This window comes from Oncorhynchus mykiss, chromosome 19 (genome assembly GCF_013265735.2).
Source record: "Oncorhynchus mykiss isolate Arlee chromosome 19, USDA_OmykA_1.1, whole genome shotgun sequence".
NCBI lineage: Eukaryota > Metazoa > Chordata > Actinopteri > Salmoniformes > Salmonidae > Oncorhynchus > Oncorhynchus mykiss.
In genome coordinates this window covers 11,191,275-11,212,464 of record NC_048583.1, presented here as the reverse complement: position 1 = coordinate 11,212,464, position 21,190 = coordinate 11,191,275, and the positions used below count along the sequence as shown (strand labels likewise).

General features: G+C 46.8%; 1 protein-coding gene across 4 annotated transcripts in view; it reads left to right on the top strand.

Moving 5' to 3' along the window:
* The first annotated feature begins 338 nt into the window (after positions 1–338).
* LOC110497368 (zinc finger protein 827) overlaps positions 339–21,190 on the top strand; it is a 96,248-nt gene continuing 75,396 nt past the window's right edge. For 3 of the 4 annotated variants that reach the window (XM_036954283.1, XM_036954282.1, XM_036954285.1), the window contains exon 1: positions 340–687. In XM_036954283.1, coding sequence (XP_036810178.1) covers positions 645–687 — 43 coding nt within the window. In that variant the 5' untranslated portion in view covers positions 340–644. Of the gene's footprint in view, positions 688–21,190 lie in introns of all 4 variants that reach the window. The other variant, XM_036954284.1, reaches the window with a different exon arrangement.

Sequence of the window (21,190 nt, the reverse complement as noted above, 5' to 3'; positions counted from 1 at the left end):
CATGCAAATTAATCATAATTGTCTATTTGGGGAAACTGGGGATTTCCATTGGGCTTCTGAATTACTATTCAATCCATAATTTCATCAATTCACGAAATGTACATTTCACATTTTGAAAATATATTTATAATGTATGTGTAATATAAATAAAAAAGTAAATACAATCAATATGAAAAATACTGTACTTATACTGTATTTCAGTATATTTGCCTTATTTATTATTTATAGAAGTTATCAAATACATTTAAAAAAATATGTAGGGGTTTTGCACTCCGCAATATTAATAAGCTTGGGGGCACCTTGTCCGTTTCTACGCCGCTATCGCGGGCGAGCTCCTCTAGAGCGTGTGTGCGAGCGTGTGTGTGTCTGCTCTACTGTTGCTGCCCTTTGATCCCGGCATTAGTGTTAGTTAGGGGCTCGGAGACACACTTACACAGAGAGCAGCCATAGTCAAGACACGGCAACAACAACAGCACAGAACCCTCCTCCTCCTGTGGTCCTATACCCAACAATACACTTTAAACCGCGAGGACAAGACAGGTATACAGTCCCTGCCATCACTCTCGCCTACAATCTCAATGGGAAAAAACCTTTTTTCTTCTTATCCCTAAAACAAGGAGGAGAATGTGACAAAAAGGGGGAAAATGCCAAGGAGGAAGCAGGAGCAACCCAAACGCCTGCCTTCACGTAAGTCGTTTGCTGGTTTTGTGCAATTTTAATGGGTCTTCGTGTGTTTTGCGCAGTAGTTTAGGGTTAAAGAGGTGAAACAGACAAAGACACGGCGTAGGTTATTTCTCCTTTTTTTAGGTCTGAGCAAGGCAGCCATGTTGTTGGCGATGAGTAACGTTAGCTAGCCAACGAGTGCATGAGCTGTACGTGGCTTTAATCAAGTATAATCGATAAAGGTCCCCTTTCCCCTAAAGGTTGCGGTCAGATAGCTTGTGTATCGGTTGTATATGGTATAATGTCTGAGCGTTTTCGTTTATCTGTCGGTGCGAGCGAGTCTCTTTCGGGGGAGAAAGGGGAGGATCTGAGAATCTGGCCGCAATAAAATGAAGGGTCAGTCGGATCAGACAAGCCAGACTAGGGGCTAACCGTACCTCAGTGTTCCTAGTAATAGCGCTATCTAGCAACGCTTGGTAGCTAACTTCACATTTCGGTTAATATAAACGTCTAACTTTCTCTCTCACCACTCAAAACGGGTGTATTGGTTCCCTCGGTAGGCGCTCGCTCGGTTTTTACGTCGAGCTCTTGAAAGTCTGGAGATGCTATTTTTTTTTGAAGCAGAGGCATTTTCTTCCGCCCAGTTCAGCGAGGTTCTTGTCTGCATGTCAAAGCCATGGTCGGTCACCTGAAGTTCAGTTTTTTTCCCTTCCCTTTGCAGCCATTCATTGCAGACAGACTATGATCAATAACGCGGGCTAGAGACGCGAAATGACACTTTCCCCATTTCTCGTTATGTCGTTACTCCGAATGTACATCAGAATGTGCGATTTTGGTATATGCATTGTTCATTTGACCCTGTGTAGTTTGGATGTTAAGATTGTGCTTTTATCAGTCCAATAATGAAAAGCTGCAGTGACACACTTCGACCGCTAGATGATGACTTCTAGGTAGAATGTGTGGATAAAATGATCACATAGGAATTGGCTTAGTGTGGCAATTTCCCCTGCTGTAGTGCAATGTCCTGAGGACCTGCGTAAGAACATGGCTTAATGAGTTATATTGGTATGCAAATGTAATTAATCTCATAAATCAATGATGACTTAATGAATGTACCATAATGACACAGTGTAGTCTTTCTTAAATGTCAAACAATGCAACTGTTCAGGCTATTACTAGCTGTGATCAAAAGGGGATTTGTAAACTTTGTATGAAGTTTACAAAATGTGAAAACAGTGCAGTAAATATCAAATTAGCGTTTGTAGTGCCATAGTGTGAGCTATTTGTGTCCAATCTTTCCACATGTGAGTATTTAGGCTACTACAAACATCCACATATCCAGTCCCAGTCACAAAACATCCCCAAAATAAGACCGTTCTCTCCTCATCCACTGATACAGCGCTCAGGTGTTTAACCCAGAGTTGAACTAGAGAAATTGCGTTGGTTGGCTGGGTGAGAGAGTGATATTTGGACAGTAAGCTCTCACTCACATGTTACTGATGGCGAATGTACGTACCTAGAAACGCCGCTGGAGTGGACGGAGCAGGTCATGCTCTGTAGCGTATAATGACATCAGTGAGGCTGGTGGGAGGAGATATAGGAGGACGGGCTCATTGTAATCGGCTGCAATGGAATAAATAGAATGGTCAACGCGGTTTCCCTCTGTTTGATTCCATTCCAGCCATTACAATGAACCTGTCCTACTGTAGCTCCTTCCGCTCACCTCCACTAACTGACGCACCATACCCTGGGGCTCCAACTATTTAGTTGTATTATATGGGTGACAACATGTAAAACTAATTTCATGGCGGGCCGAGTGTCTGCGGGTTTTCGCTCCTCCGTTGTACTTGATTAAGGAATTTAGGTCACTGATTAGTAAGGAACTCCCCTCACCTGGTTGTCTAGGTCTTCACTGAAAGGAAAAACCAAAAACCAGCAGACACTAGGCCTTCCATGGAATGAGTTTGACACCCCTGGATTAAGTAATGTTATAGACATGTTACATCATGTAATAGCCTATTGTATGCGTCAATTACAGGATTTCATATAATAACATAGAGAGCTTTTTCTTTTAAGAAGTTGTGGCCAATTTTTTTACTTCTCCCCCCATTCAATCACAACTGATACAGGACAACGTTTATTTATTCTGTATAGGTTTTCCTCCCACACTGACTGGAAGACAGTGCCACTTCACCTCATTGGCCGACTGTCTGTTTGTTTTCATTGTTCAGCTAACAACACCTACACCGATTGGTCACGTGCCAGGAACAAGCACAATATTGAAGTTCAGATGTCTGCATCTGTACCGATGCCCTCTGGTGAAAAGAGCACGATTACACATTGCCTTTAAACTACTAAAGGTGCTTTATCTTAGCCCAGACACATGCAGGTCTAGATATTTGGGGTTGTGTACTCTGCTTTGTGCTCTGTGCAGGCCAAGCGTCATGCTGTGTATATTAGCATACATGGCATGTGAGAGAGGGTACACACACATACTCACAAGCTGGCCATGGAGGTCACAGTACAGTGCAGCGCCCTCACTCAGACAAGTAAACATGCCCTTTGGCGCCACAATGAAAACGGCCACTCTTTATGATTTTGGTACGTGCATGATTATCTATGTTGAATTCTATTGGCCGATTACTTACTGTAAATATTGACGGTAAAATTATCACATGGATAAAGCATAGAGATTTTTACATGTAAAAGTAGTACCTTTTTTAAACGTGTAGATTATGCTGGAGGTCGGTTTTGAAATATTGTCAACGCAAGCAGCATTCTTTCAGGCCCAGAGGTTTCTAGGTCATTGGTCATACTTGTGTTATGTCACCAAATATTACTTCTAAAACCTCTCTCTACTCTTGATAATTTCGCAACCATTCTGAATTAGCTTTAGGCTATAGGGCCTATCTCCCGAATAAATGTTGAAGTAGGCTTAAACTCAAGATATGGATACGAATTGTAAGCTAAAAATAAATGAGAGAGAGATACCCGATCATGAAGGGCAAAAGGTCAGGGGCACTGGGAGAGGGAGACATTTTCTCCTCTCCCTGTCTCCTCCTCTGCTGGTTCCTCAGGTTATCTGCATTTGAAATGGAGGGATTTTAGCCCCTGCCTCTACCTGACCGACCGAGTGCTGGGTGGTTCTGTACCTTACTGTAATGGCGGGTCACTGGCGCCCTTCCACTTTCTATGATTATAATGACCTTGGCGGGGCCGGGGCTTGAAAACATTGGATTAAGGGGAAAGGAAAATGAGGGGAGGTTTCCATTTTGCTCTTGGCATCAAATTTGTGGGGAATTTCTGCCAAGAATCCCCCTCCGCCACTTTCCACCCCCCACCACCCCTCAACTTGACGGGGCGCGGGCTCTCATGGACCGCGGTGTCTGCCGGCTGGAGCTGAAGCGAATAATGATACACAGGCTTTCACTTAGAAATGAATTAAAGGGCAAGGTGGTGGGATGCCTCCTTCAGCATACGCTTACATAGAGGGGAGTTTGAGACCCACCGCGTTCAACACCATTCAGATTCAGTGGGTAGGACTAAAACTGGCCCCATTCAGTCTCTCCGTGACTTGATGGAGAATTGAATGGATAGTAATTGGGAGGCCGCTACAGCGGTTGATCTTAAATGAAAGTTGTTGGGGTAAGTTAACTTTATAATGGGCCTGGTTCCAGAGAAGCTTCTGGGGTTTGATCAATACACATTTAAAATGTGTTGTTGCTTTCTGCATCAAACAGGTAGGCTGGCTGGCAATACCAAGGCCTGCAGGTATTGTCAGGATTCGAATGGGCACCCACTACGGTTGGGCGGTATGCAGATTTTCATACTGTCATACCGTTTCTGTACCAACCGTTACCGAGTCAAAATATATAGGCAGCTTAGGGTAGAGCAAATTAACATTCAATTCTCTAGCAACAGCTCTGGTGGACATTCCTGCAGTCAGCATTCCAATTGCACACTCCCACAAAATGTGAGACATCCGTGGCATTGTGTTGTATGACAAGACTGCACATTGTAAAGTTGTATTTTATTGTCCCCAGCACAAGGTGCACCTGTGTGATGATCATGTTGTTTAACCAGATTTTTGATATGTCAGGTGGATGGATTATCTTGGGAAAGGAGAAATTCTCACTAACAGGGATGTAAACAAATGTGTGCACAACATTTGAGAGAGAAAAGCTTTTTGTGCACATGGAACTTTTCTATGATTTTTATTTCAGCTCATGAACATGGGACCAAAACATTACGCGTTAATATTTTTGTTCAGTGCATATTTAACTTAAACAGTGGCGTAGCATGCATCCCTCAAACATAAAAAAAAAAAAAAAATCTTATTTTTTTTTAAGGTATTGAAAATCATTCAGCGGTATTTAAAAATATCCCGGTGTACGGTATATCGCCCAAGCCTAGCATCCACTGAGAATCCCTCCAATTCATTCAGAATGCTGTTTTGAATCAAGGTTGTCAATGAGGTGACACTTAATTTAATTTCCAATGCCCTGAGTAATTACAAAAACATGTCTGATAAGCAACTCGCGTCACAATAACTTCAGGGGGCTACTTGTGAGTAATTAACTCTGTTTTGGACACACTTTTCATCAAGTGTCAAACTCACTAGAGGTGCTAAGCAGGTAATTTAAGATAGGATTTCTTTATGCCCAACAAAAGGGACTCAGGGAAGCATAATATGCAAATCTCCTAAAGTAATTATTTAGGGATGTCCATTGCCTTCCCCCATAATACTTATTCAGTTAGGCTTAATTAGAGCGTTTTCTTGACAAAGATCCAGGGATGACTTCCACGCCTGATTGTCGGCCATGACACTTGATCTGGTCTCTCTCGAACGACATCTTCAGCGTGCCCTCTTTATTTTACATTGACCTAATTTAACAGAACAAATGAAAGCTCCATGTCCACTAGGAGGCCTATAAATATATCACAAAGTTACCAGCAATCTGTTTCACACAGTACCTACCTGGTCTCAATCAAACCACCCCCTACTCCTCTGTGTGGAATGGAAGTGCCTTAGCCTTGGTAACGATTTTCTCCATGTTGACAAGCCACAACAGGGAGATGTACAGCTTCGGAGAGCAGCCCTTTGGCTAGGACGTAGCCCCGGCACTGAGTAATACCAATCTCACAGGAGTAGCACAGGCTCTCAGTTGGCCGCAGTTCATAAGGAACTGCGAACAGCTCGCTGGTGCAGCTGGGAAAGACAGAGGGGAAGAGAGAGGGAGAGTACTGGTGGTGGTGGGGAAGCTGCTAAGAGCTCTGGGCGGTTTTCTCTGTTGTACCACACAAAGTGCATCTAGGGCCCTGCAGGACAGGCCTTTAACAGGCGTGAGGGATGTAGAGATATAGAGAACGAGAGAGAGGAGGGAGGTCTGGGGAGCAGGAAGCTCTAGTCGGCCAGTCGTGCCAGACTGCTGCCTCTGCTTCTGAACAGGGATGTGATTTATTATCGAGGCTCATTTCACTCTTAAAAGAGAGATGGAAATGACATCGCAGAGAATTAGAGAGGTCTCCTCAATTGTCTCTGAGAAGAAAGCCATAGCTGTAGGCGTGGGGATATTTCGGAGCATGTGGTACGCGTCTAACTGGTGCGTGAAATCAGAGGAGGGTTTTTGCTTAGGTTGGCATAGATTTGAAATACATGGTAATTTTATGTAGCTCTACTGTCTTGATGTATGTTGTTGTTAGGGGGGCTTAAAATGGCTTTCGTCCAACACGCTGATCTTGCCGCTCTGGCGGAGAGCACTCTAGCACGGCGGAGTGCTAATGTCATGACCTCACTTCCTGTGTGGGTGGAAGAGAGGCCAGGAGGCCCCCACACTTGCCAGGCTCTTGTTAGCCTTTGGCAGCAGCAGCCAGGCAAACTCTGTCCTCTCTGGTCTGGAAGTCAGTACTAGACTTAGGCAGTATCCAGATTTTCATACCATCATACTGGGATTTACGGTATCACGGCATAGCACACAAGGGGGCGCCAGAATGCTCACAGAATTAGTACAAGTAATATTAAAGTCCCATAGATGCTTTTAGCTGAATGCTAAGAAGCGAAAATGGACAAACTAATTACAAAGACTGGCAAATCCAGCTCATGAAGTTATACAAGCACGCTATCAAATGTCATTTTCGTTGAGTGGGTACAAGTGAAACTGAACAAGAGAAATTGTGCAAATGAAAAAGTTGTGATGCATGCTTATTTGAAGGAAGAGCAGCATGTGTACACAAAGCAGAGGGGAGGAGAAAAAAACGCTACTAGGAAGCACAGGGAAAAAATAGCAGCTGAACAGAACTCGCCAAGAAATCTTTGACTTCTCCAACACGGCAGAAAGCCGTTATAAGGTATCTGATGGTAAACATTTGGTAGTGAATTGCATACAAGCGTAACTTCCTCACCTCATGTGCGCCACACAACAGAAACCGTGTCTAGACTTGACAGTTCGTGCAGCTTTAGTATTCTGATCATAGAGTTCTGATCATGGAATTCCGAACACGTCATGCGTCTACACCTACATTTAAATGTGTCCACAGTGTGTCCGGATTCTCTTTTCCCGTGCTATATTCAAATGCCAGTATACATTCTACAAATGGTGGAATAGGCTAAATATGATATCGCAACAAATGATGGCAGTAGCTTACTACCGTGGCTAACTAGCCAGCTAACCTCTGTAGCTAGCCAGCAAGCAACGCTAAAGAGATTGCAAACGGGTTAGCATAACTCTAGCCAAACAAAAACATTTTTTCTGAAGATTAGCTGGCTAGCACTTGAGTCCAGCAAACACGTTCCACGCGTTTCCTCCTACATTTATAATGAAAGGGTCCCTCTCGGTCCCAAAACACAAGTTTTCTGGAGACTTGTGGAAGAAGTGCTGATGACATCGCCCGCTGTATGCACTTTCGGTAGCCTGACTGTGTCCAGACCGAGGAGGAATCCACACACAATGCAGCCCTGACCACCTCCTGAAGTAGTCAGACGGATCTGAACACAATCACACCACAAAGCCAGTTTTGTGCATCTAGACCCGTCTATTCAATGCAATTTTCGTATTCTGATCGCAGAAGTCGCATGTAAGTGTCAAGCGTAGACACGACCAGAGACTCGCCGATAGATATCAAACGCTATGGACTCACCAGCTCCCACTTTCTCCCATTGTGCTATTTACAAACACATGACAGGCTGAACTGTTCTGGGGAACTATGGTAAGCTTCATAATGTAAAATAATGGGACAGGTGAAATGAAGAACACAATCTGCTTTTTCTCCTAATGTATTGCACTCCTAACGTATTTGACCGCAGGTATTAACTTAAAAAGTAGCTACAAATATTCACATTTATTTTTAAACTTCAAAGAAGCCATTTTGACGGTATTGAAAAACCATCCCGTGGCTTTTTCCAAATACCCGGGATATAGTATGTAGGTCGACCGATTTAATAGGAATGGCTGATTTTTCAAGATTTCATAACAATCGGAAATCTGTATTTTTGGACACCGAGTTACTTTTTTATTTAATCTTTATTTAACTAGGCAAGTCTGTTAACATGTACTTATTTTCAATGACGGCCTAGGAACGGTGGGTTAACTGCCTCGTTCAGGGGCAGAACGACAGATTTTCACCTTGTCTGCTCGGGGGATCCAATCATGCAACCTTACAGTTAACTAGTCCAACGCTATAACCACCTGCCTCTCGTTGCACTCCACAAGGAGACTGCCTGTTACGCGAATGCAGTAAGCCAAGGTAAGTTGCTAGCTAGCGTTAAACTTATCTTATAAAAAAACAATCCATCAATCATAATCACTATTTAACTACACATGGTTGATGATATTACTATATCTAGCGTGTCCTGCGTTGCATATAATCTGACTGAGCATACAAGTATCTGACTGAGCGGTGGTAGGCAGCAGCAGGCTCGTAAGCATTCATTCAAACAGCACTTTCGTGCGTTTTGCCAGCAGCTCTTCATTGTGCGTCAAGCATTTTGCTGTTTATGACTTCAAGCCTATCAACTCCCGAGATGAGACGGGTATAACCGAGGTGAAATGGCTAGCTAGTTAGCGGGGCGCGCGCTAATAGAGTTTCAAACGTCACTCGCTCTGAGACTTGGAGTGGTTGTTCCCCTTGCTCTGCATGGGTAACGCTGCTTCGAGGGTGGCTGTTGTCGTTGTGTTCCTGGTTCGAGCCCAGGGAGGAGCGAGGAGAGGGACGGAAGCTATACTGTTACACTGGCAATACTGAAGTGCCTATAAGAACATCCAATAGTCAAAGGTTAATGAAATACAAATGGTATAGAGGGAAATAGTCCTATAATTCCTATAATAACTACAACCTAAAACTTCTTACCTGGGAATTTTGAAGGCTCATGTTAAAAGGAACCACCAGCTTTCATATGTTCTCATGTTCTGAGCAAGAAACTTAAACGTTAGCTTTCTTACATGGCACATATTGCACGTTTGCATATTGCATGTTGAAAAATCATATTCGGTCGACCACTAGTATGTATGGTATAATGCCCAAGTCTAGTCACTACCTCCTTCCACAACACTGTACTGTACAGTTGGGTTGAGCAGCGAGTCTGCCACACTAATGCATTTAACTAGCCAGGCTAACAGCTGTGTCTGTCTGCTTTGTGGGGGGTTTTGGTGCCTTGATTGGGGCCGTTTCATTGCCGCGGGGAGATTCAAAGTGCCAGGAATGAACGAGGCAGGACCGAGGCAGTCAGGCCAGGCAGATGCAGAGTAGTGGAACCACACGGTATGTAAGGCTCTCAAGGGAAACAATATATCACATCCAGAGAGAGTGGAAGTGTTTGGCTGTGTTACAACAAAGCACCACTCCAGACCAGATAAGTTAAATTAATTGACGTGAAGTCATCTCTGTGAAAGCCATTGTCAGTGGCGTGTGGGGCGAGTGGAGGTTATTTACGACGCTGAAACGCAGGTGAGTACCTGGCGCTGATGATTCTGTGGCTGCCACGTGCGGAGAATGCCCTTCCATTTGGCACAATGCAGATGATGACTTCACCACGTCTTCTGAGTGAACCGCTGTGACCTTGAGGTAGAGAGGCTCAGGTTCTTTAGCGTTGTCCCATTGTTGTCTGAACGACGGCATTTTGCCGTCTGATTCGTCCTCATCGCGGTAACAAGATGGGTGCATTATTGGACGTCTAGTACTAGACGAGTATCACTCATCATGACGGCTCAGACATGCTAATTAGCCAGATATCTCGTCATCAACAAAATGGAGACACATGCCCCCAAAAAATCTGGAAATCAGGATAGCTTCTAAAAACATTTTGGTGAGTTGATAATGAACAGGGTTTAGTTGGACTGATCTGTATGTGATTGCCTCTTTCCGTTCCTGAATTACCAGTGTGTTCTCAATAGACAAGTCAGTCAGTTGTTAGTTCAGATTGCTAGGGCTGCATCTGCAAATGCCACCCTATTCCCTACATGGGTCCTAGTCTGAGGTAGTGCACTATATAGGGAATAGGGTGCCATTTGGGACACACATAGGTCATTAATCCCTGCACTCTACGGGGAGTGGTCAGCACCAGATCTATTGACACTTCCTACCAGAAGGTTTTCTAGATTAGCGACAAATCCTCCCTGAAAAAAAGAATGCTTAAAAACCTAATTTGGCACGCACAGCCAGACTTTGTGTTCGTCAACTCTGGGCCAAAGGAAGCATCCCAGCAATCCCTCCCTCTTCTTTTTCCTCTCCTTCTGGTCCTTTGGCCAGGAACCGCATCATCCTTTTTTGGCGGAAGTACATTTTGTTGTTCTCATGTAGCATCTCTTGTGAGAGCCAGTGGATTGACCTTGATGACCCTCGCAGTCAGGGATGAGGTCTTCAGAAACAAGGCCGCTCCAACCCACTGTACCCAGAGGGCTTAAGTGATGGTTGTCATAGCGATCGTTATGCCGCAGAGAACGGCCTCTCTCACGGGTGAAAGACAGCGACAAGACTTTGAATGATGCAGCTTTCAGGTCACAACCTGGTTATGACAGTGGACGGAACCAGAAAAGGCTGGATGGATATGGATGCAGTGCACACAAGACAAACAACAGACGTACAGCAATGTCTGGTCTGTATAGATTTCAGGTCAGGATTTGAGATCGACATTATCTGCCACGCAGGACATGTCTTTTATACCTTGAAAGCGAGAAAAGGCGCAATGGGTCTGTATTCCAAATGGCATCCAATTCCCTTCATAGCCTACGGGCCCTGGCCAAAAGAAGTGCACCATGTAGGGAACAGGGTGTCATTTGAGATGTAGCCTAGGTGTGACGGGGAGCAGCGGCGGGCGAACAATGCCTCTTCATTCCCACTGGCTGCCCTGGCCAGGCGTTTTAACATGGAGATTGGAAACAGAAACAGCTCCCCCCACCTCTTCCTCCCCTGGACCTGCATGCAAATGAAGGTTAGCCTCTCCTGCTGTGCCACTGCGATTCTTCCCTCTTTTTTTTTTTCTCTCCCTTTCTCTAATGGACGCAAACTGGCTCTGGCTCCCCCCCCTCCGCTATTCCTAGGGAAGAGGAAGAAGGGACCAGGACCAATCCTGATTAGTGTCCCTGTCCTGAGTGACAGGCTAGAATCCAAGCAGGCACTGCCTCAGGCGCATCTGCCAAACTGCTGTCAACCCAATACCACCATGGAAAAAGCCATATTTTTTCGATTCATTCCCCCCCCCCCCCCAGCTCTCTATCGCTCAACTCTCCACTCCATGCTCACTCGCTCTCTCATACACACAGTCTCTCTCTTATACACACATAGTGCCTCTCTCTCACACTCGGTCTTACACCCACAGTCAGTAACACACACACTTTCTCTTTCTCACACACTTTCTCACAACCACCCACCATCTCTCTCTTTCCCTCTCTCTCTCTCTCTCTCTCTCTCTGGGGGGTGACTGGCTGCTGTAGTGGGACCGGTCGACCGTGTTCTTGTGCCAGTGGGCTCAGTGTGATTTACGCTGGCTGGCTGGAGGACCGCCCCCTCCCCATTGTGCCCCCCCTGTCTCATACCGTATGGCCCATACACACACTGCGCTCTGCTCTCTCACTCCTCTCTGTGTCTAAGTGGGCAGCCTGCCCCTCAGTGTGTGCCAGAATGTGATGTTAGCGTCATTGCTACTTAGAGTAAGCCCACCTCTTGGTCGTCACTAGCTACTACAGCCACAAAGTCTAATAATGGCTAAACCCTGCCTATTTCTACAATTTATCTTCTTACAATACGATTTTAAACCTAACCTTAACCACACTGCTAACCTTACGCCTAGCCCTAACTTTAAATTCAGATCAAAAAGCTCATGTTTGTTTTCATGAAATTATATAGCCAAATTTCGACTTTGTGGCTGTGGTAACTAGTAACAGCCACCTCTTAGTTCTTGACATCAGTCCTCCTGTTGTTTCACCATTAACAGGGCTGTATCTGTTCTGTTCTGGAACAGTGTTGTGTCGTGGCACACATCTACTACAGGAAAGTCTTGACAAATTACCCTCAAAGTCATGATACCAAATTTATGAGTTGGATGCTGGCAAGGTTCCCCTTTAGTAATTATTTATAGTCCTACATTTGATTGTAATGAAGTGTTCACATACTGTACATAGGAACTCTACAGCAATATCGTACTGTAGCCTAAATTTAGGGTTTACTGTATTTTTGGCACAGTGAGTGAACTGTACTTAGGGTTGTTACGGTGACCGTATTAACGCCACACCGGCAGTCATGAGTCATAACCGCAGTCAAATTCCACATAACCGTTGAGTCACGAGAATCTCCTCTTATGCACTCTGGACGTGCGTTGCTAGTACCCAACTCACTAACGATCATTAGGTTGCTAATCAAATCAAATTGTATTTGTCACATGCGCCGACTACAATAGTGAAATGCTTTCTAACAAGCCTTTAACCAACAATGCAGTTTTAAGAAGAATACCTAAAAAAATAAGAAATAAAACTAACAAATAATTAAAGAGCAGCAGTAAAATAACAATATATAGCGAGGCTATATACAGGGGGTACCGGTACAGAGTCATCGGTGTCGAGGTAATGGAGGTAATATGTACATGTAGGTAGAGTTATTTAAGTGACTATGCATAGATAAAACGGAGAGTAGCAGCAGTGTAAAAGGGGGGAGGGGGAGCAATGAAAATAGTCTGGGTAGCCATTTAATTAGATGTTCAGGAGTCTTATGGCTTGGGGGTAGAAGCTGTTTAGAAGCCTCTTGGACCTAGACTTGACGCTCTGGTACCGCTTGCCGTGCAGTAGCAGAGAGAACAGTCTATGACTGGGGTGACTGGAGTCTTTGACAATTTTTAGGGCCTTCCTCTGACACCGCCTGGTATAGAGGTCCTGGATGGCAGGAAGCTTGGCCCCAGTGACGTACTGGGCCATACGCACTACCGTTTTGTAGTGCCTTGCGGTCAGAGGCCGAGCAGTTGCCATACCAGGCAGGGATGCAACCAGTCAAGATGCTCTCGATGGTGCAGCTGTAGAACGTTTTGAGGATCTGAGGACCCATGCCAAATCTTTTCGTCTCCTGAGGGGGAATAGGTCACCAAAATCATCTGCTTTGTCTTGATCACGTTGATGGAGAGGTTGTTGTCATGGCACCACACGGCCAGGTCGCTGACCTCTTCCCTATAGGCTGTCTCGTCGTCAGTGATCAGGCCTACCACTGTTGTGTCATCGGCAAACTTAAGGATGGTGTTGGAGTTGTGCCTGGGTCACGTACACAGATTTGCAGATGTTATCGCAGGTGCAGCGAAATGCTTGTTTCTAGCTCCAATAGTGCAGTAATACCTAGCTATAATTATTATTATTATAATTTAAAAAATACACACATAATCCAGAAAAAATCTAAATGAAGAAATACAAATAAATAAGTAGTGTTCTAAGCCCAGATGTTTCTATATGTGGTCCCGTGTGAAAGCACAGTTTTGATAGCTGCCACTAAAAAGAGGAGGATCCCAGCTGCTACTATATGTATTTCTCAGCTGTGCTATGAAACCGGAGAAGCGTCCCCGGCATGATTGGAAAAACGAACTGCGGGAAGCGGCTCCCATTCGCTATTCGGGTGCATATCGACTGCCCCTGTTCCTGCCCATTTGATAATGGACCAGATAACATACAGGAGGCCGACTCATATTCTGCTCTACTGAAATACATTTTCTTCATATCATAATGTTTCTTTAGACCTGCCTTAAATAAATAATAGATTTACTGTGATGGTGTATGTTAAATTGATTTATTAGACCTTTTTAAAGGATGTTCCCAAGGCACTCATCAGCGGCTTGTATGCTGGAGGCCTGGAGATACTACATGTGTTTATGGTAATTAACGGTCAGTTACCGTGAGACCGACAGTCTAACCGTCTGACAAAATGTCATGACTGCCACGGCTCTAACTGTACTCCTATAATCTACATACGTAGCCTACATACATACTAGTACCTATGATTGGTGACATAGTGAGGATGCTAAGGGAATGTCAGTGTATTATGGACATTATTCTTAGCACTGTGACAACTGTAATGAGACACAATTATTCCCATCGATTTACATCTAAAAGCTAGTTGTCCGCCAACCTCTGCGAAATAGGCCTTTGCTTTGTGGCGGTTGCCAAATCTGAAGCAACTTTGGGACTGAGGTACACTGAAACTGTTGTTTTCACCTGAGAGAAGTAACCCAGGACTGGCCTATATCAAAATGGGCTATCTACCAAGTATGCAAGTGGTAGTAAAAGTATAGGCTAGTCAATGTAGCCTACCTGGGCTGGGTTTCCCTAAAGCATCGTGGCACTAAGATCATATTTTGTCCATTTTAGTTTCTTAGTGCTACGATGCTTTTGGGAAACACAGCCCTGACTTCTCTTCAATGCTATCCACTGGTTGTAGCTTCTATGACAACTTTATCCTATCAACTGTCCTTGTGACCTCTTTCAATATTATGAAAATAATGTAAATGTGTTATTAAGGGTCATAATGTATCCTTGTCTTATAGCTTTCACTGCTGCACTACTGCTACTTTTTATGGTTCTCCAGGGTAATGTTTAGGCTGAATCAGGGTATAAAATTAACTTTTTGGTCCACCAGCCACTCACATTTTTTACCAGCCAAAATACAACTCCCCCCCCCCCCCCCACACACACACACACACACGCTAAAACGACACCAACAAAACACAAAAGAATCGATGAGGATGCTTTGTAATGTTTCTAAAACAGTAAATGTATAACTAGTAAGAAGTTGTTATATTAACCTAAATATCACATTTCACCTGTCCTTTTAAGGGCAGGAATAAGCTACATAGTGTAGTTCTTTGACTTTGTGCCATATTCATTTACCAGCTATGAAACAAAACTGCAGAAATACGTTGAAAACAGCTACTGCAGCATTCATTTTACTATAAATGTGATCATGCATTTACTATTTGTATTCACAAATGTGAGTAAAATCCCGCACTGTGGAGCCCTGACCACCCGCCAACGTGGCTGGTGAAATAGACATCTTACCCGCATTTGGTAGGTGGCGGGTGTTCATTTTAGGTCCTGGGCTGAATGGTAAATTAAGAAATACCTTGTTAATTGCAATTACAGGCGCTCTGTGAGAACTGAGTAGCCTATTTCTGTAGTGAAAGTGTGTGCTTCTCCTTGGTGTTTTTTTTTGTTGTGCTTTGTGAGGAGCTTTGATGCCACATCTAAAATTTTGGGCATGTGTTGTTTCTGTTCCATTAAAAAAAAAAATAGACGGGAAAAATAAACGCGGGTGCAAAGGGCGCTCCATCTGCGCTGAGGAATTTCAGAGGTCTGGGGGCCTCGAGTCGACTCATCTCTTCCAAGAACACTTCTCCTTCCTCTTTCACCTCTGGCACGAGGCCCGAAGTACCCACAAACTGCCGGGGCCAAGGCCAACAGTACACAGATGGTTATATGCTGCGCTACATTTCAATACGACGGACAGAACCGAACCACAGACATTACTGTATAGCAGGGGTTGGCAACATGCGGCCCACGGGACAAAACCAGCCCGTAAGACTTTTGGGGGTCCCCTCAAAGTAAAAAAAATAATAACAAAAATAAATGAAAAGGACTGTAAAATCATCAGGAATTCAGCAAAAATGTAAATTTAGTAAATCTGTTCCCAAGTATTTCCACAAACAGAATATATATATAAATGATTGTGTCTGTAATAAAGGTATGAAATTATTGTTATTTTCAAATACAATCTCTTTTTGGGATTAGTTGTGGTCAATTAGCGGTGTACAAATTGTTGTAATTATTTTTTGACAACAATAGACCCGTGGCTGAATCTAGTTGCTGTATATAACCTAGGCTAACAACTACCCCGGATCCCGGTCCATGCTGAGAATGTGATCTAGACCAGGGTTTCCCAACCTCTCAACCAAAACGTGCACCTAGCGGTGGCCCCGGGAACGAGTTTGGGGAAACCCTGGTCTAGGCTAACTCCTGAGCCACCATGAATGATGGGTTTTCCAGTTTCCACTTCCCCCATGTTATCTATGTCAGAGACTGGAAACTGGAGTAGTCATTTTGGCTCTGACATGGGATAAAAGGTGATGGGTGTGATTGTGGTTTATATACAGAGTTGTGTGTGGACATAAGCCTACTATAGGTGGAGATGATTTAGAGTATGGGCTTCTTTCTAACTTGGGCTGTTAAAAGCACAGTTCTAGTTAACTGCTGTATTTTTATACTGGTAAATGCCATGTGGTGCTCCTAGAACTCCAAAGGGCATGAACCCTCTTGAGTTTGCCCACGCATCGCCGTCCCTCTGAGCCTGGATCAGTGAGCCGCACTGAGAGCTGAATATCTCTGTCTTTATCTCTTTCAATCACTGATCTCAGACCAGTCTCTCACTCACAGTCCCCTTGGGCTCTGGTCAAATGTAGTGCACTATAAAGGCAGTGCACTGTACAGGGAATAGGGTGCCATGTGGGACTGAGAGGATTTATGACAAACAGCTGACTAGTCAGCCAGTAACATGGTGCCTTTTGTAATGTGGGATGTATCGTGATAGATGCACTCTGACAATTATTTCACCCTTTTCCCCAAAAGAAAAGAGTGGAAAATGTGCACTTAACATATTGATGTCCCGTATAAAGTCCTGCAAAGGGGGTTTGAATTTACGACCGCCAGTTCAGGCTCAACCAGCTGGTTATATTTAGAGTCTGTTTTTTTTTCACACACGCACGCATGCTCAGTCTTTTTCCAACAGGACAAACTGAGAGTGAGGGTGAGACTGAAGAGAAGAGGAAGATGGAGAGAAAGTCCCAGTGAATGGAATTACCTTCCTCTCCGTCACGGGGGGCTGACTGCTAGTCGTTTACAGCGACATGAGCCTGCTGGTGGACAGGGCTAGCTGCTAGGGTCTCTCCCACCATATTGTCCGGCGCCGCACGCTAATAAGGCAGAAGCCCTGACTGCAGGGCACGCTCATTAGCATAGCCCGCGGACAAGGCAACCCCCGCTAGGGCTCAACATGGACACTTAATTACCGCCACGGCTCCTTCTCCTTTCTACACTCCGCCTCTTCCCTCGTATTACACCTCTCCACTCTTCCCTCCTCGTACAGTATACAACCCCTAACCCAGGCCAACAGCAGCCAGCCACTCCTAGTCACAGGAGAGCATGCTGGGATAGCGCGATGTGGCTCAAGCTGTGCTGGCTGTGTGGTGAGTTCCGTAACTGTGCTGTAGCTGTGCTGGATTTAAATAGCCAGTCTGAGTGGTGGACTTGACTGTGGTCTTGAACCCACCCTCTTCATCTTTTACTTATGTCTCTCTCTCTCTCTGCCTCTCTCTCTCTCTCTGCCTCTCTCTCCAGGCCTCTCAAAGCTTCTTGGCATCATAGTGGCAGTATTGATGCTTCTACTCCAGACTTAATCGGCTAATGGTCTTCCTCCCTCCTCCCTCCTTCCACCCTAGCCTGGGCCTGGAGGTCAGTGGGACCATCTTGTATGCCTGGCTAAGTCACAGAATTGTTGCAGTGTGTCTGTTGGTAGCTAGGTGAAACCTCATGCAAGTCATGTGGTCTGGTGACCTACGGGACCCCCTCCCCCAGCGCCCCCCTCCAGCACAGGGATCATTGTGTCTGAGGCTGGCTGAAATCTGGTTGACTCCACTGTCTGTCTGGCTGCAGTGACTGCCTGGACCCAGCACAGTAACACCGCTCCCCAGACAGTCCGGAACAACCTCGTCAGCCAAAATATAACTCGCCATCATGTTCAAACACGGAGACATTTGGCATGGGGTTGTCTCGTCTTGTATACAATAAGATGAGGAATAAGATGTGATGATTGTGTCTCTCTTCTCCCTCTCTTTGACTTGTATATTCTTCTTCCTCGAAACCTCTCAAAATAGATAGCATGACCACTTCCTGGTCAATAAACCCACTACACAATCACATGAAGCAATGTTCCTCTTAGTTGGCAGTTACATCATCAGCTTTCAACTTGAACCAGGAAGCTGTGTTCTGTTAGCTAACCCAGTAGCGCAGACTGTCGCAGCAGTCTGTTCACTCTCTCTCCCTGATATGTCGCTATTACACCTCTGTCCTGGGAAGAATACACACACACACACACACACACACACACACACACACACACACACACACACACACACACACACACACACACACACACACAGCACTGAATCACCCGGTTGTGTGTGTGTAGTGAGTGCTAACAGACCCGGACTGCTGAGTACCCTGCAGCTGTTTGTCTCAACATGCAAGTCATCCCCGCCATTACACCGCTAAATGGTTCTCTTTCACACTGAGCACGGCAAACAGACAGATGCTCTCTGCTTCTAACTAACTCTGCCTTCCTCTCTCTCTCTCTCTGCCTTCCTCTCTCTCTCTCTCTCTCTCTCCCTCTCTCTCTCTCTGCCCCTCTCTCTCTCTCTGCCCCTCTCTCTCTCTCTGCCCCTCTCTCTCTCTCTGCCCCTCTCGCTGCCTCTCTCTCTCTCTCGCTGCCTCTCTCTCTCGCTGCCTCTCTCTCTCGCTGCCTCTCTCTCTCGCTGCCTCTCTCTCTCGCTGCCTCTCTCTCTCGCTGCCTCTCTCTCTCGCTGCCTCTCTCTCTCTCGCTGCCTCTCTCTCTCTCGCTGCCTCTCTCTCTCTCGCTGCCTCTCTCTCTCGCTGCCCGTCTCTCTCTCTCTCTCTCGCTGCCTCTCTCTCTCGTGCCCGTCTCTCTCTCTCTCTCTCTCTCTCTCGCTGCCCGTCTCTCTCTCTCTCTCTCTCTCTCTCTCTCTCTCTCTCTCTCTCTCTCTCTTTCTCTCTCTCGCTGCCCGTCTCTCTCTCTCGCTGCCCGTCTCTCTCTCTCTCTCTCTCTCTCTCTCTCTCTCTCTCTCTCTCTCTCTCGCTGCCCGTCTCTCTCTCTCTCTCTCTCTCTCTCTCTCTCGCTGCCCGTCTCTCTCTCTCTCTCGCTGCCTCTCTCTCTCGCTGCCTCTCTCTCTCGCTGCCCGTCTCTCTCTCTCTCTCTCTCTCTCTCTCTCGCTGCCCGTCTCTCTCTCTCTCTCTCTCTCTCTCTCTCTCGCTGCCCGTCTCTCTCTCGCTGCCCGTCTCTCTCTCTCTCTCTCTCTCTCTCTCGCTGCCCGTCTCTCTCTCTCTCTCTCTCTGCCTCTCTCTCTCTCTCTCTGCCTCTCTCGCTCTCTCTCTGCCTCTCTCGCTCTCTCTCTGCCTCTCGCTCGCTCTCTCTCTGCCTCTCGCTCGCTCTCTCTCTCTCTCTGCCTCTCGCTCGCTCTCTCTCTCTCTCTGCCTCTCGCTCGCTCTCGCTCTCTCTGCCTCTCGCTCGCTCTCTCTGCCTCTCGCTCGCTCGCTCTCGCTCCCTCTCTCTCTCTCGCTCTCTGCCTCTCGCTCGCTCTCGCTCTCTCTCTCTGCCTCTCGCTCGCTCTCTGCCGCTCGCTCGCTCTCTGCCGCTCGCTCGCTCTCGCTCTCTCTCTGCCTCTCGCTCGCTCTCGCTCTCTCTCTGCCTCTCGCTCGCTCTCGCTCTCTCTCTGCCTCTCGCTCTCTCTCTGCCTCTCGCTCGCTCTCGCTCTCTCTCTGCCTCTCGCTCGCTCTCGCTCGCCCTCTCGCTCTCTCTCTGCCTCTCGCTCTCTCTCTGCCTCTCGCTCGCTCTCGCTCTCTCTGCCTCTCGCTCGCTCTCGCTCTCTCTGCCTCTCGCTCGCTCTCGCTCTCTCTGCCTCGCTCTCGCTCTCTCTGCCTCTCGCTCGCTCTCGCTCTCTCTGCCTCTCGCTCGCTCGCTCTCGCTCTCTCTGCCTCTCGCTCGCTCTCGCTCGCTCTCGCTCTCTCTGCCTCTTGCTCGCTCTCTCTCTCTGCCTCTCGCTCGCTCTCTCTCTGCCTCTCGCTCGCTCTCTCTCTCTCTCTGCCTCTCGCTCGCTCTCTCTCTGCCTCTCGCTCGCTCTCTCTCTCTCTCTCTGCCTCTCGCTCGCTCTCTCTCTGCCTCTCGCTCGCTCTCTCTCTGCCTCTCGCTCGCTCTCGCTCTCTCTGCCTCTCGCTCGCTCGCTATCTGCCTCTCGCTCGCTCTCTCTCTGCCGCTCGCTCGCTCTCTCTCTCTGCCGCTCGCTCGCTCTCTCTCTCTGCCGCTCGCTCTCTCTCTCTGCCGCTCGCTCTCTCTCTCTGCCGCTCGCTCTCTCTCTCTGCCGCTCGCTCTCTCGCTCTCCCGCTCGCTCTCTCTCTCTGCCGCTCGCTCTCTCTCTCTCTCTGCCGCTCGCTCTCTCTCTCTCTCTCTCTGCCGCTCGCTCTCTCTCTCTCTCTCTCTGCCGCTCGCTCTCTCTCTCTCTGCCGCTCGCTCTCTCTCTCTCTGCCGCTCGCTCTCTCCCTCTCTCTGCCGCTCTCTCCCTCTCTCTGCCGCTCACTCTCTCTCTCTCTGCCGTTCTCTCTCTGCCGCTCTCTCTCTCTGCCGCTCTCTCTCTCTGCCGCTCTCTCTCTCTGCCGCTCTCTCTCTCTGCCGCTCTCTCTCTCTGCCGCTCGCGCTCTCTGCCGCTCGCGCTCTCTCTGCCTCTCGCTCTCTCTCTCTCTCCGCCTCTCGCTCTCTCTCTCTCTCTCTCTCTCTCTGCCACTCTGCTTCTCTCTCTGCCACTCTGCTTCTCTCTCTGCCTCTGCTTCTCTCTCTCTCTCTGCCTCTGCTTCTCTCTCTCTCTCTGCCTCTGCTTCTCTCTCTCTCTGCCTCTGCTTCTCTCTCTCTCTGCCTCTCTGCTTCTCTCTCTGCCTCGCTCTCTCTCTTTGCCTCTTTCTCTGTCTCTCTCTCTGCTTCTCCTCGCTGCCTCATAGCAGCCCCATCATCCTCATTCAGTCAGGGGCATTTTATGCTTTAGCTTCCCCAAGTTATTGGACTGTAGGGTGTTTGTGTGCGCGTGTGTGTCAAATCAAATTTTATTTCACATGCTTTGTAAACAACAGGTGTAGACTAACAATGAAATGTGTACTTACGGGCCCTTCCCAACAATGCAGAGAGGGAAAAGAAGCGATAATAACACGAGGAGTAAATACACAATGAGTAATGA